This window comes from Tamandua tetradactyla, chromosome 5, assembly GCF_023851605.1.
Source record: "Tamandua tetradactyla isolate mTamTet1 chromosome 5, mTamTet1.pri, whole genome shotgun sequence".
Classification (NCBI taxonomy): domain Eukaryota; kingdom Metazoa; phylum Chordata; class Mammalia; order Pilosa; family Myrmecophagidae; genus Tamandua; species Tamandua tetradactyla.
Genome location: NC_135331.1, coordinates 28,296,657 through 28,313,087, shown reverse-complemented (window position 1 = coordinate 28,313,087; position 16,431 = coordinate 28,296,657). Strand labels below are relative to the sequence as shown.

Genomic DNA, 16,431 nt, shown 5'->3' with positions numbered 1-16,431 from the left:
GGAGTTGGTTATGCTTTATTATGGGATAACTGTTATCCAGTAAACTGTACCTTTTGAGAGTGTACAACTCGATTCGTTTTGATAGATGCTCACACCTGAGGAACCAGTGCCACCATCAAGGTAGCAAATGCATCCATTGCCTCCAAAGACTCCGCCAGCTCCTTGGCAGTTCCTGCCTGGCTCCCCACCCCTGCACCCCTGCAGCCTGGGAACCTGAGGCCCTGCCCACTCTTGCTGTAGACGAGTTTGTACTTTCTATAGTTCTGTGTGTGAGGAGCCGTGGCATAGGTGGGCTTCCTTTTCTGGCCCTGGACATAATCCCTGGGGGCAGTCATTGAGTTGTCCGGGTAAGGGAAGCTGATTCCTTTCTGTGGCTGAATAATCGTCCGTTGTTGGGGTACTGTGCAAATTTGTTTGTCCTCTCACCTGTCCGGGCACATCTGAGCTGGCCTCAGTTTGGGGGCCGGAGGAAAAAAGCTGCTGCACAAAGTTATATGTGCAGGTGTAGCATGGACTGTGTCGGACATTCTTCTGGGTTTGTGCCCAGAGTAGAATGTCTGGATTGTTTGGGATTGTTCGTGATATATACTGTAGTTTGCTAGCTGCCGGAATGCAATATACCAGAAACGGAACAGCTTTTAAAAGGGGGAATTTATTAAGTTGAAAGTTTACCATTCTGAGGCCATGAAAAGTCCCAACTAAAGCAAGTCTATAAAAATGTCCAAATTAAGGCACCCACAAGAGGTTACCTTCACTCAAGAAAGCCCGATGAGGTTCAGGGTTTCTCTCTTGACTGGAAAGGCACGTGGTGAATGTGGTGACGTCTGCTAGCTCTCGCTCTAGGCTTCTTGTTTCATGAAGCTCCCCCGGGACGTTTTTCTTCTTCATCTCCAAAGGTCTCTGGCTGCATGGGCTCTCGTGGTTTTCATGACTCTCTCCAAAATGCTTCCTCTTTTAAAGGATTCCAGTAAACTAATCAAAACCCACTTGGAATGGGTGGAGTCACATCTCCATCTAATCAAAAGCTAATACCCACCATTGGGCATGTCACATCTCCATGGAGATAATCTAATCAAAGCTTCCAATCTCTGTTGTTGAATCACGATTACAGAAAGGACCTCTCCCCCAAGATTGGATCAGGATTAAAACATGGTGTTCTAGTTTGCTAGCTGCCGGAATGCAATATACCAGAAATGGAATGACTTTTAAAAGGGGGAATTTAATGAGTTGCTAGTTTATAGTTCTAAGGCTGAGAAAACGTCCCAATTAAAACAAATCCATAGAAATTCCAATCAAAGGCATCCAGGGAAAGATACCTTGGTTCAGGAAGACTGATAAAGTTCAGAGTCTCTCTCTCAAGTGAGAAGGCACATGGCAAACACAGTCAGGGCTTCTCTCTCAGCTGGAAGGGCACATGGCAAACACAGTGTCATCTGCTAGCATCTTCTCCTGGCTTCCTGTTTCATGAAGCTCCCCAGGAGGCATTTTCCTTCTTCATCTCCAAAGGTCACTGGCTGGTAGATTCTCCGCTTCGTGGTGCTGCAGCATTCTCTGCTCTCGCTGAATCTCTCATTCTCCAAAATGTTTCCTCTTTTATAGGACTCCAGTAAACCAATCAAGACCCACCCAATGGGTGGAGACATGTCGTCCCTTAATCCAGTTTAACAACCACTCTTGACTAAATTACATCATCCAGGGAGATGATCCAATCACAGTTTCAAACATACAGTATTGAATAGAGATTATTCTACTTTTATGAAATGGGATTTATATTAAAACATGGCTTTTCTTAAGAGGCATACTTCCTTTCAAACCAGGACACATGGCTTTTCTAGGGTACATAATCCTTTCAAACTGGCACAATGTATTTAAGTATTTTTTCATTTCTTTTCACAATATTTTGTGGTTTTCAGTGTACAGACCTTGCACAGCATCTGTTGAATTCCTCCCTATGTATTTCATTTTGTGCCAGCAACTCTTTTTGAGATAGGTCTCTGGCCATACACGTCACCCACTTAAAGTGCCCAATGGATGGGTTTTAGTACATTCACAGACATCTGCAGCCAATTTTAGAACCTTTATAATAATCCGTCCAAAATATCCCGTGCCTATTGGCGGCACTCCACAGTCCCCCCTGCTCCGGCCCCACTTCCTGGCAGTCTCTCATCTGCTGTCTTGGTGGCTTTGCCTTCTTTGGCCATTGCCTAGCAGTGGAATCCACCTCATGTCTTTTGTGCCTGGCCTCTTTTGCGTAGTGCGGTGTCTTCCAGCCTCATCCGTGGCGGGACAGATCTCAGAGCTCCCTTTTTACAGCTGGATAATCGTCTGTTGTTTTTGTTCATCCATCCGTCTGTTGGTGGACATCAGGTTGTTTATACTTCGGGGCTGTGGAAGATGAAGCTGTTTCGACATTGGTGCACGAGGCTTTGTGTGCACACATCTCCGTTTCTCTTGGTAGACCTGGGAGTGGAATTGCTCGCTCATATGGCAGCTTGTCGCAGCCTGCCACTCCTCGCCGAGCCTGCGGGGGCCCCCGTCCCACTTCTCCCCTCCCAGCCTTCCCTCTGTGTCACCATACATTTCACCTGTGCGTGATATAAACCCCACTCTCATTGCTGTTATTTTTATTTAGACAGTTGAGTTGGAAATAATAGGACATCTTGCATTTTACCCATGTAGTTTTCCCTTTTTCTGGTGCCCTTTGTTCCTTTGCGTTGACCCAGGTTTCCCTCCGACGTCGTTTTCCTTCTGCTCAAAAGATGTCCCTTCATGGTTTTTTGGGGTACAGGGCTGCTGTAAAGAATTCTTTGGAGCTTTTCCATGTCCAAACACATCGTGATTTTTGGTTTCTCTTTTGCATATTTTTTCATGGCAAAATATATATAACAGAAAATGAGCCATTTTAATCAATTTTTTCAGTATATAATTTGCTGACATTGATTACACTCTCAGTGTTTTATGACCGTCACCACTATATATATATATATATATATGTATTTTTTTTTAATGGTTTTTATTTCTCTTTTTGGAGGGTGTATATGGTCTGGGAATTGAACCTGGGTCTCTTGCATTGCAGATGAGAATTCTAGCACTGAACCACCCGTGCACCCGAATTTTTAGCGTTTTTTTAATTGTGAAGTAAAATATATATACAAAGAAACGAAAGAAAAAGCAATAATTTTCAAAGCACACTTCAAGAAGTAATTACAGCAGATCCCGGAGTTTGTCATGAGCTCTCATTCCGCCATCTCAGATTTTTTCTCCTACCTGCTCCAAAACATGGCTAGAAGGAATAGTGATTCAGAGCCGTACTAGTTTGTTAAATCCCATTTTCTCTGTTATACTTCCTCCTTCTCCTTTGATCCCTTTCCCAATCTATAGGGATCTTTAGGCAACGCCCGTTCTCCCACTGTCCGTTTCTAAAACTTATCTGAGAAGCTCTACACCCATTAAGCATTGAATCCCATCTCCCCTTACCCCTCACCCCGTACCCTATAATCTACTTTCTGGGGATACATTTACATATTCTGGTTATTTCACATGAGTGAGATCACACCATATTTCATCCTTTTGTGTCTGGCTTATTTCACTCAACATGATGTTTTCAAGATTTGTCCACAGCGCTCTGTGTATCACTTGCAACCACACTTCTTTTTATGGCTTTTTCACTTCTTTTTTATGTTTTTTTCACTTCCTTTTATGACTTTTTATGACAATATTCCATTGTCTGTACATACCACATTATGTGTATCCACTCATCTGTTGATGGACTCTTGGGTTGCTTCCACCTTCTAGCTGTTGTGAATAATGCTGCAGCGAACACTGGTGCACAAATACCTGTCCAAGTCCCTGCTTTCATTTTGGATATAGTTAGGGATGGAATTGCCAGGTGATATAGTAATTCTGTGTTTAATTTTCTGAGGACCTGTCAAACTGTTTTCCACATTCCCACCTACAGTTAAGGAGGGGTCCTATTTCTCTGAATCCTTGCCAACACATATTATTTTCAGTTTTCTTAAGTAATAGCCATCTTGGTGGGACGTGGTATCTCATTGGAGCATTTCTCGATGGCCAGTAAAAATGCCGAACATCTTTTCATGTGCTTCTTGGCCATTTGTATATCATCTTTGTAGGGATGTCTATTCAAATCCTTTGCCTGTTTCTTACTTGGGTTGTCATTGTGCTGTTGAGTTGTAGAAGTTCTTTATATTGTGTGGATATTTAATCTTTATGGATATATGGTATGTTGGTTTGTAAGCTGCCCCACCCTTTGGGAATACAACCTTGGGAGACACTGGGGAGACCACTCCAATCCCCAAGGAATGTGCTGCACCCTCTCCAAGGCCTGAGGCAACACAGTGCTTCCACTGCAGTGAGGTGGAAGGGCCATCCTCTGCCTTCAGGCCAAACTCACCCTCTCCACATGCTTTGGTGGGTTCGAGCCTTCATACTTAAGACTTCATGACTTCAGGACCTTAGCTTCCATAGTTCTGACTCTGAAGTTACTTTTCCTCCAGTGTGTCCCTTTTCTGGCCCTCTTGGTCCAGACTAGCAGTGGTTCTGTTTATTCAGATCCCACAACACCCTAGTTGGCTTTCTATGCAGCAGGCTCAGATCATGCCCATCGGACAGAAGGAGTTTCCACAAATCCTTCCTGTGTAACGCCATCTCCAATCCTGGCTTTCTCTGTAATGGCTGACACTTTCCATGTTTGGTTAAATCCTCATATGGGGCATTATTCTCTCAGGTGTCCCTTCCTGGAAGCCCAGAATTTCCCAGAATATCAATTTCTGGTCTCTTTATATGCAAGAATTCAGTTCTCAGCTTATCTCTCTCCTGTCACATTTCACTGTAGGTTCAAGGAGAAACCAGGCTGCACTTTCCACATTTAATTGGGAAATCTCTTCTGCTAAATATCCAAGTTCATGGCTTTTAAAATCTGCCTTCCAGCTAAAGCCACTAGTCAATTTTGCCACATTATCTGCCATTTTAAAACAAGGATCGCCTTCCTTCCAGTTTGCAATAACACACACCTCATTTTTGTCTAGAGCCTGGCCAGATGTATCTTTAGAGTCCACATTTCTATCTGTTCTTTGACATTCAATTCAGCTTTTTCTGGACCTCTAGCTTAGGTTTTATTTAACAGAGGAGAATTTTTTGGTTCTTGTTTTCTTGTTTCTTGCCCTGCTTGTAAGGTGCCTTCCCCCTGACCCTTAGGAGGGTCTGCGTAGGTATTATAGACCCCAGCCGGGTTTTCCAAGACTAAACTGGCCTCCTATCAGGAGGAGGGAGTCACCTGCATCAGTTTTCCCTGAGGGCGAGACCCAGCAGGTTGAAAGACTTTCCTGTGAAGTCTCTGGACTCTGTTTTTCTTATCCTGCCCAGTATGTGGCACTTGTCTGCCTGCAGGTCCCACCAGCATAAGATGTTGCGGCACCTTTAACTTTGGCAGACTCTCCCTGCTGGGGGCATGGTGGAGACAGAGGAGAGGTTGTAGGCTGGTTTTAATGGCTTCAAATTACCAAGCTCTGGTGTCTGAATTCCTTGAGGGAGGGATTCCACCTGAGTTGGGCTTCACCCCTCCCCTGGGGAAGGCACAGGCTCGAGACAAGCCCTGAAATGAGCTTGTTTCTGCCTATGCCTGGGGCAGTTGCAGCCTGAGAAGTCCTGCTGCTGAATCCAGAGGCAGTCCAGCCTTTGTAGAAACACAGCCACAAAAACCTCTGTTTCTTTTCTTTTTTCTTTTTCCGTTAGCTCAATGAGCAACTTCTGTTTTGACCAGGTTCACCTGACCTGGGGGCCTATTTTTAGTAGTCAGAATTTGTTAATTAATGCCACAATTGGTGTTTGGTTGGACTCAGTCCCTGCTGCTGGTAGAGTCTCTTTCCTTTCCCTCTGGGAAGCAGCCTGTGGGGGAGGGGCGCTGGCCGCCACATCTTGGGGAACTCACGAGTTCTGGGGAGGCTCACAGCCGGTCCAGCTGGTCCAGACTGGGGTACGCTGTGTGTCTGGTCACTGACATGGCCCCAGGAGCTGTTCTGTACTGTTTCTGGTTATTTCGTAGTTGTTCTGGAGGACGAACTAAAATGCGCACATTGCTAAGCCACCATCTTGGCCCCTCCTAGAGTCCAAATTTCTACCACAGTTTCTCCAACCATTCTAGGCCTTCTCTATCAAGCTCCTGACAACTCCTCCAGAATCTTCCCCTTATTCATTTAAAAAGCTATTCCAACATGTTTGGTATTGCAAACCACAGCAGCACCCCACTCCTGGTACCAAAATCTGTGTTAGTTTGTAAGCTGCCCCAATGCGATATACCAGAAGTGGAACGGCTTTCGTGAAAGGGGAGTTTAATAAGTTACAAATGTACAGTTTTAAGGAAGTGAAAGTGTCCAGATTAAGGCACCAACAAGAGGTTATCTTAATTCAAGGAAAGTTCATGGGTTAAGAACCCCTCTGTCAGCTGGGAAGTCAGGTGGCTGCCATCTGCCTCTCCAGGTTCTGGCTTGCTTAACATTTCATGGCAACATCTGCTGGGCTCCAGTGTCACTGTTCTCTGTGTGTCAGCATCTATGTCAGCTTTGCCGTGAAGTTTCTGTTGGCTCTAGGGCTTCTGTCATTTCTGACTCTCTCCAAAATGTTTCCTTTTTTAAAGGATTCCGGTAAACTAATCAAAACCCACCTGGAATAGGTGGAGTCACATCTCCATTTAATCAAAAGATTACACCCACAGTTGACCATGTCATATCTCCATGGAGATAATCTAATAGAAAGTTCCCAACTGTTCTAGCTTGCTAGCTGCCAGAATGCAATATACCAGAATTGGAATGGCTTTTAAAAAGGGGAATTTAATAAGTTGCTAATTTACAGTTCTAAGGCCAAGAAAATGTCCCAATTACAAGTCTATAGAAATGTCCAATCAAAGGGAAAGATACCTTGGTTCAAGAAAGCCAGTGAAAGTGAGGGGTAAAGGGTATAGCATGTATAATCTTTTTTTTTCCTCTGTTATCGTTTTATTTCTTTTTCTGTTGTCTTTTTATTTCTTTTTCTAAATCGATGCAAATGTTCTAAGAAATGACGAATATGCAACTATGTGATGATATTAAGAATTACTGATTGTATATGAAGAATGGAATGATATCTTAATGTTTTACTTGTTAATTTTTTTTAATTAATAAAAAAAGTTAAAAAAAAGAAAAAAGAAAGCCAATGAAGTTCAGGGTTTCTTTCTCAAGTGAGAAGGCACATGGCAAACACAGTCAGTTTCTCTCTCATCTGGAAGGGCACATGGCGAACACAGCGGTATCTGCTAGCTTTCTCTCCTGGCTACCTATTTCATGAAGCTCCCTGGGAGGCGTTTTCCTTCTTTATCTCCAAAGGTCTCTGCTTCTTGTGGCTATGTTGTTTGTCTCTGCTGTCTCTGAATCTCTCATTCTCCGAAATATTTCCTCTTTTATAGGACTCCAGAAACTTATCAAGACCTATTCAAATAGGTGGAGACATGTCTCTACCTAATCCAGTTTAACAACCACTCTTGATTAAATCACACCTCCAGGGAGATGATCTAATCACAGTTTCAAGCATACAATACTGAACAGGGATTAGAAGAAATGGCTGCCTTTACAAAACAGGATTAGGATTAAAACATGGCTTTTCTAGGGTATATACATCGTTTCAAACCAGCACACCATCCTACAGTATTGAATCAGGATTAAAAGAAACAGCTGCCTCCCCAAAATTAACTCAGGGTTAAAAGACAGCTGTTCTGGGGTACATAATATTTTCAAACTGGCACATCTTTTTTTTTGTCTCATCATCTTTTTTTTTTATATAGATTTTATTTATTTTTAAACTTTTTATTGCATAAGATAACATATATACAAAGCAAAGAAAGAAAAAAAACAATAGTTTTCAAAGCACTCTTCAACAAGTAGTTACAGGACAGATCCCAGAGTTTGTCATGGGCTACCATGCCATCGTCTCAGATTTTTCCTTCTAGCTGCTCCAGAATATAGGAAGCTAGAACAGACATATATATTTTTATCATCACAATCGACTTCCTTTTTTCTTTTTTGTGAAAAATACCATATATACCAAAAAAGCAATAAATGTCAAAGCACAGCACCACAATTAGCTGTAGAACAGATTTCAGAGTGTGGTATGGGTTATAGTTCCACAATTTTAGGTTTTTACTTCGAGTTGCTCTAAGATACTGGAGACTAAAAGAAATAGCAATATATTGATTTAGCATTCATACTTGTTTGTTAAACCCTACCTTCTCTGCATAACTCCACCATCCCCTTTGATATTTCTCCCATTCTTTAGGGGTATTTGGGCTATGCCCATTTTAACTTTTTCATGTTGGAAGGGGCTGTGGATAACGTGGGGTAGGGGGATGGAGTTGGTTGGTGCTCTGGAGAGGCTGGAGGGGAAGTGTGTGGTCAGAGAAGAGGGGTAGGAGGACGCTGAGGCCGCGCGGGGGGTCCTGGCATTGCTCGGCCTGGCTGTAGGGGGGCAGCTGCTGGCCCCAGCCCAGACCACCTCGCCGCCATGCTGACCCGCCGCCCCCCTCTCCTTCCAGCTGCGCAGTTGGGACGGAGTGTGGCCGTGGTCGATTACGTGGACCCTTCCCCCCAAGGTAGGCAGCCCCCACGGGAGTGGGTGGGTGTGGGAGACGGCCTGTGTGCAAAGGGCAGGCGGGTCCGCACAGGGTGCCGGCCTTCATTTTAGCCATTTCTCTATCATCCTCATTTTAAAAACCTCGGGATGTTGCCCTGGGCAGCACGTCTGTGGCCGGCTCACCAGCCCTGCTCGAGTTTCAAGCAGAGCCTCCTGCCCTTCCTGGCACAGTCTCCGGCCATCAGGGATGGGAAAGCTGGGAGTCCCCTCTGTCCCTCTGTCCCCTCTGTCCCCCATCCTTCTGTCCTTCTGTCTCCTCTGTCCCCCCGTCCCGCCATCCCACTGTCACCTGTGCTGATGTGCGCCCTCCCCACCTCCCAGGCACCAGCTGGGGCCTCGGCGGCACCTGCGTCAACGTGGGCTGCATCCCCAAGAAGCTGATGCACCAGGCGGCCCTGCTGGGGGGCCTGCTCCGCGACGCCGAGCACTATGGCTGGGGGGTGGCCCAGCGCATCCCGCACGACTGGTGAGGCCCCGCACTAGGGGCATGGGTGTGGGCAGGGGGCTGAGGCCGGGAGGCTGGGATGGGGTCCTTGGGGCTGGGGAGCCAGGGGTCTGGGGAGCCTGGGGGGGTCAGGAGCTGGAGAGCTGGGGGTTGGGGAGCCAGGGGGTCAGCAGTCCGGAAGCTGGAGTCCAGGGGATTGGGCCAGGCATAGGTGATTTCCCCCCTGCCACAGGGTCTACTCAGTGCTCTGCAGTGCATGGACACCCCCACGGAGAACCGCAGGTCCCAAACCCTGGGGAGCGGGGTGGGCATCCCGCCCTGCACAGCGTCCTGAAGTCCCCACCCACACACTGCCCTCCCCACGTGCCCCTCGCTCTCGGCGTTCCCTCCTGCCCCTGCACAAGCCCACTCCTGCACGGACCCCTCCAAGTCCCCCCACTCCACACAGGGCACCCCCCTGCCCAGGGTCCCAGCTCTGAAAGCTTCCCCTCCATGCACAGCCCCCTCCTCCCGTGTGCATCCCCCCCGTACAGGGCCCCTCCATGCACAGCCCCTTTCTACCGCGTGCAGCACCCCCCCACCCCCACCCCCACAGGGCCCCAACTCACAGGCCCTTGCTGGCCCCAGGAGCTGCTCACAGCTCTTCAGGACACTCGGAGCCCCCCGAACCCGACCCGTGCCGGCCCTGGCTGGGAACCTGCAGAAAGCCCTGCGGCCGGCTCACCCCGATCCCCCGACGCTCAGTGACTCCCCAGCAGACATGTTCCATGACGAGCTGTGCTGTGCTGTGCTGTGCGTTCACAGGAAGAAACTGGCCGAAGCAGTGCAGAACCACGTCAAGTCCTTGAACTGGGGCCATCGTGTGCAACTGCAGGACCGGTACCGCCAGGGGGGCCGCCGGGCGTGGGGTCTTCCTGGGGTCCACGCTGGGCAGCTGATGCCAGGGGTGGCGCAGCACCCCGCTTTGCTGTGTTGTCCCCACGAGCGAAAGCGGCTCGATCCTCGTGGGCCCTGCTTGGCGGTGGTGGGGAAGGTGGGGGGGCCCTACTGAAGCCCCCCTGTCCTGCCACGAGAAAGCAGGGGCCGTCCTGAAAGCAGAGGACAAGCCCCAGCAGCAGGCACCCTCCTTTGCAGTGGAGATGCCATCCCGGGGGTGGGCAGGGGGCTGTGGGACCCCCCCCCCCCAGCAACCCACCCAGCGATCCCAGCTCATCCTGATGGGCACAGTTTACTTTGCAGAGGAAAACGTTTGTCTGACCGTCTCATTTTGATTTTGCAGAAAAGTCAAATACTTGAATGTCAAGGCCAGCTTTGTCAGTGCGCACACAGTTCGCGGCGTCACCAAAGCGGGGAAGGAGGTAGGTGCGCTGTGGGTTTGGCTCAGCCTCGGGACTCCATCTTGGTCCTTGGGCCTGGCGAGAACTTGCAAGGAAAGGTTTCTCCAAGGCCGATCATCATGCTTGAAAAAGGGGGTGGGAGGTGCAGGCTGAGCAACAGACGGGTGCTTGCCCCGATGCGCAGGTGTCCGGGCGGTCGTGGGTGACAGGTGTCTGCAGGCCACTTTGTAAAGTGGCACAGTGCCTCCCTGCCTGCACCTGTCCGTCCTGCTGGTATCTGGCCACCTTGCGTGGACACCGGCACCTCCAGCTCCTCGCGCATCCAGGGTACCTGCTGGCATTCCGGGGACCCCAGCCAGGAGGCCGCCAAATGCTGTGTGACCTCGGCTGTCTCTGTTCATTGTCAGACGCTGCTTTCGGCCGACCACATCGTCATCGCCACTGGAGGGCGACCGAAGTACCCCATGCACGTGAGTGTCCCCCCCAAAACAGCCCCATGGCTCGCCTGCTAGACTCTTTGTGCGCCTGCTTCCGCCAGCTGCTTGCCCACCTGCCCAACCTTTTTCTTTTTTTTAAATAAACTTTATTATTTTTTTAAATGCAGTTTTATTGAGATATAGTCACATGCCACATAATCATCCAGGCTGCACAAGCACAGTTCACAGTATCATCGCACAGCTGTGCATTCAGCACCACCATCGAGTTTTCAACATTTTCATTATTCCATAAACAAGAAAAATAAGAATAAAAATAAAAGTAGAAAAAGAACACCTAAAACGTCCCAGCCTCCAGCTCCCCCCCATTATTATTTTTTATCCTCATTTTTTTTTCACTCATCTGTCCATATCCTGGATAAAAGGAGCATCAGACTTAAGGTTTTCACAATCACAGTCATATTGTAAAACTTATATCTTTATGCAGTCACCTTCAAAAATCAAGGCTGCTGGAACACAGTTCAGCAGTTTCAGGTACTTCCCTCCAGCCACTCCAATATACCATAAACTGAAAAAAGATATCTATATAATGCACAAGAATAACCTCCAGGATATCTCAACTCTGTTTGGAATCTCTCAGCCACTGACACTTTATTTTGTCTCATTTTTCTCTTCCCCCTTTTGGTCGAGAAAGTTTCCTCAGTCCCATGATGCCTGGTCCCAGCTTATCCCAGGAGTCTTGTCCCACATTTGCGAGGGAGATTTACACCCCTGGGAGTCTTGTCCCATGTAGGGGGAGGACAGGGTAGACTTTACCTTTTGGAGTAGTTTTAGGTTTACAGAAAAACTGCACAGGAAGTTCCCATCTTCCTTCTCCAGATTCACCCATCCTTTGCCCAGGCATTCACATCTTGCATTAATGTGGCAATTTGTAGTTTGTTACACTTGCTGAACCTGTACTGAGCCATTATTATCAACTAGAACCCATAGCTCATGTTAAGCTTTACTGTTTGTGTCGCATGATCTGTGTGTTATGACAAATGCATAATGTCATGGGCTCACCTTAATGGATCATACAGAGTAGTTTCGCTGCTCTAAAATGCCCCAGCCTCCACCTGTTCATCCCTCCCCGCCCTCCCCTTAAACTCCTGGCTACCGGGATCATTTTATCTCTCTGTAGTTTTGCCTTTTCCCTGATGTCATATAGTTGAAGTCCTGCAGTATAGAACCTTTTCAGACTGGCTTCTTTCACTTAGGGGCGTGCATTTAAGCTTCCTCCATGTCTTTTCGTGGCTCGAGGGCTTGCTACTTTTTTTTTTTTAATTATGAAATATATATACAAAAAAGCAGTAAATTTCCAAGTTCATTTTAACAAGTAGTTATGGAACAGATTTTAAAGTCTGGTATGGGTTACAGTTCCATGAGTCTTTGTTTTTTCTTCTAGCTGCTCCAAGACACTGGAGAGAACAGAAATATCAATATAATGATTCAGCAGTCGTACTCATTTGTTACATCCTATCTTCTCTGTGATACTCCTCCTTCTCTTTAGATAACAGATACATAAAAGCAGTACATTCAAAGCACACTGCAACAATTAGTTGTAGAACAGATTTCAGAGTTTGGTATGGGTTACAGTTCCACAATTTTAAGTTTTTACTTCTAGCTGCTCTAAGATACTGGAGGCTAAAAGAAATATTCGTATAATGATTCAGCAATCATATTCGTTTGTTAAACCCTACCTTCTCTATATAACTCCACCATCACCCTTGATCTATCTATCCCACTCTTTAGGGGTATTTGGGCTATGGCCATTCTAACTTTTTCATGTTGGAAGGGGCTGTCAGTAATATGGATAGGGGGATGGAACTAGCTGATGTTCTGGAGAGGCTGGGCCCTCTGCATTTCACAACTTACCTGGTCCAGGGACCCATCTGGAGGTTGTAGGTTTCTGGAAAGTTACTCTAGTGCCTAGAACCTTTGTAGAATCATAAATATTGCCCTAGGTGTTCTTTAGGATTGGCTGGAATGGTCCTGGTTGGGGTTGGCAGGTTATGATAGGTAGCAAGGTCTACCTGAAGCTTGCATAAGAGCAACCTCTGGAGTGGCCTCTCGACCCTATTTGAACTCTTTCTGCCACTGGTACCTCAATGGTTACACTTCTTTTCCCCCTTTTGGTCAGGATGCCATCATTGATCCCACAGTGCCAGGGCCAGGATGGCACATTACTTTTGATCACTGAATAATATTCCACTATCTGGCCGTACCATACTGTGCTTATACATTCACCTTTTTTTTTTTTTTTTTTTTTTTTTTTTTTAAAGAGAGAGGGAGGAAGGGAAGGAAAGACAGAGAGAAGGAAGGAAGGATAGAAGGAAGGAAAGGAAACATCTTTAAACATTTTCTTGTTTTATTGTATTTTGTTTGTTTGTTTGTTTTTTACATGGGCTGGGGCCGGGAATCGAACCGAGGTCCTCCGGCATGGCAGGCAAGCACTTTGCCCGCTGAGCCACCGCGGCCCGCCTACATTCACCTTTTAAGGGTGTCTTGTTCACTTGCACTGCTTGGCAATAATGAATAAAGCTACTGTAATCAGTCAACTGCAGGTTTTTGGGTGGATGTAAATTGTCAACTTACTTGGGAAAAATACCTAATAATTTGATTATTGGACCCAGTGGTAAGCTTATGTTTAACTGTTAAGAAACTGTCAAAAGTGCCTTCCAAAGTGGCTGTACCATTTTGCCCTCTGGCCACATGCTTGTGAATGTGGTTCCACATTCTCGCCAATACTTGGTGTTGTCCATATTTTGGATTTTAGCCATTGTAATAAGCGTTAAGGTGTATTTCATCATTTTTAATTTGCCATTTCCTAATGCTGTATGATCTTGAACATGTTTACATGCCCTTATTTACCATTTGTGTATCTCTTTAGTAAGGGGTCTGTTTAGATCTTTTCCCCATTTTGTAATTGGGTTGTTTGTTTTCTTATTGTTGAATTTCACGTGTTCTTCTTTTGTTTATTTATTTTGGGGGGCACACATCTCCTTTACCAGATATGATTTGCAAACATTTTCTTCCTGTCTGTAGCTTTTCTTTCCATTCTCTTAGCAGTGTTTTTTTGCAGAGCAGAAGTTTTTCATTTGAATGAAGTCCACTTATCTGCATGGATTGTGCTTTTAGTGTTGCATCCAAAAAGTCCCTGCCAAACCGAATGTCACCTGGACTCTCTCTGATGGTATCTTCTAGAACTTTTATGCTTTTGCATTTTACACGTGGGTCTATGACCTATTTTGAGTTATGGTAAAAGAAAATATTTTCATGCAGTTGAAGCTCCCAAAGCTTTACTGAGGGACCCACAAATCAGTCCGCACCCAACTCGGGAAGTAGGAGGGAGCTCCACTGAGGGAAGCAAGTGATGAGATGTTCTGACTGGCGGGAATTGTTTCCATTTTGTATGGGGGAGTCTTGCAAACATGGGGAGCTGGTACTTGGTGACTAGTATGTATGCTTGTCCATTGTGATAGGCTCTCTTTACCAGACCAAACGAGTTGTACCACAGGAGCCCTGTAAGCTGTGTTCCTTTTTCTGGGCAAACCCTTGTGGGTCAAGTGTTCTTGTCCTCCGGGCAAGTCCTTCTCGGAAAGGAGGTCTTCTCCAGGCACCCATACAGTGACCATTGACGGTTCTGGGGAGGGTGTTTTCTGGCCTCTCTGTTCTCTTCCATTGATCTTTTTATTTATTCCATCAATATGTGCGATCGCTAGCTTTATTTTCTTTCAGTTGGGTGGCGTCAGTCCTCGGGCTCTGTCCTTCTTCGATAGCATGTGGGCTATTCTAGGTCTTTTGCCTTTTCATATAAACTTCAGAATCATTTTGTCGATAGCCACAAATTTGGGATTTTGATTGGAATCGTGCCAGTGAATCTATAGATCAAGTTTGGAAGAACCGACATCTTAGTAATGTTGAATCTCCGTATCCATGAACATGGGATATCTTTCCACTTTTTTTAACTCTTTGATTTCTTCCATCAAAGTTTTGTAGTTTTCCCCATTAGATTTTTTTTCTTTTTTATTAATTAACAGAAAGAAAGAAATTAACCCAACATTTAGAAATCATACCATTCTACATATGCAATCAGTAATTCTTAACATCATCACATAGATGCATGATCATCATTTCTTAGTACATTTGCATCGGTTTAGAAGAACTAGCAACACAACAGAAAAAGATATAGAATGTTAATATAGAGAAAAGAAATAAAAATAATAATAATAGTAAAAAAAAAAAAACCTATAGCTCAGATGCAGCTTCATTCAGTGTTTTAACATGATTACTTTACAATTAGGTATTATTGTGCTGTCCATTTTTGAGTTTTTGTATCTAGTCCTGTTGCACAGTCTGTATCCCTTCAACTCCAATTGCCCATTATCTTACCCTGTTTCTACCTCCTGCTGGACTCTGTTACCAATGACATATTCCAAGTTTATTCTCGAATGTCCGTTCACATCAGTGGGACCATACAGTATTTGTCCTTTAGTTTTTGGCTGGACTCACTCAACATAATGTTCTCTAGGTCCATCCATGTTATTACATGCTTCATAAGTTTATCCTGTCTTAAAGCTGCATAATATTCCATCGTATGTATATACCACAGTTTGTTTAGCCACTCGTCTGTTGATGGACATTTTGGCTGTTTCCATCCCTTTGCAATTGTAAATAACGCTGCTATAAACATTGGTGTGCAAATGTCCGTTTGTGTCTTTGCCCTTAAGTCCTTTGAGTAGATACCTAGCAATGGTATTGCTGGGTCGTATGGCAATTCTATATTCAGCTTTTTGAGGAACCGCCAAACTGCCTTCCACAGTGGTTGCACCATTTGACATTCCCACCAACAGTGGATAAGTGTGCCTCTTTCTCGAGATCTAGGTTTTTTGTTTTCAGGAATAGAACATCCATTTTTAGAAGTTTATTCTTCTGTTTAATGATGACTTTAAAAAATTTAAAATGTAAAGATTTAGGGAAATGAGCATTTAGAAAGAACAGGCATGTGATTTTGTCTTAAACACTTCCATATTTAGTTACCAATGATTTTTCTTAATTCAGGTGACATTAATGTAACATAAAATATCCATTTTTTAAATTTTGCAAATAATATGTGTACTGAGTTGAATTTGAACTGTTCGTCTGATATTTTTAAAAGATGGGAAATTATTTCTCAAACAGTGCTTGATGCTTTTGTGGGCATTTAGTTTTATCTGGGGACTAATCATTCTTTCCCCATTAGATTTTCTGTGTATATTTTTAGGTTTATATCTAAGCATTTCATTTGGGGGTGGCGGTGCTAATGTAAATGGTGTTATTTTCATAATTTTATAATTAAATGGTATAATTTTTATTTTAAATTCCAGTTGTTATCACTGTTATATAGAAAAGCAAGTGACTTTTTTATGTTAATGTTGTATCCTGCAACCTTACTAAAATCGCTCATTAGGTCTAGGAATTTTTTATTGATTTTTTTAGGATTTTCTATATAAACAGT

At 45.0% G+C, this 16,431-nt stretch overlaps 1 protein-coding gene across 11 annotated transcripts in view; it reads left to right on the top strand.

Annotated features, from left to right (window-relative positions):
* The window catches only part of TXNRD2 (thioredoxin reductase 2), a 46,104-nt gene that overhangs the window by 5,322 nt on the left and 24,351 nt on the right, over positions 1-16,431 (top strand). For all 11 annotated transcript variants that reach the window (XM_077160371.1, XM_077160370.1, XM_077160363.1 and 8 more), the window contains 5 exons: positions 8,582-8,638; positions 9,001-9,145; positions 9,929-10,003; positions 10,404-10,482; positions 10,869-10,931. In XM_077160371.1, coding sequence (XP_077016486.1) covers positions 9,060-9,145; positions 9,929-10,003; positions 10,404-10,482; positions 10,869-10,931 — 303 coding nt within the window. In that variant the 5' untranslated portion in view covers positions 8,582-8,638; positions 9,001-9,059. The remainder of the gene's footprint in view (positions 1-8,581; positions 8,639-9,000; positions 9,146-9,928; positions 10,004-10,403; positions 10,483-10,868; positions 10,932-16,431) is intronic.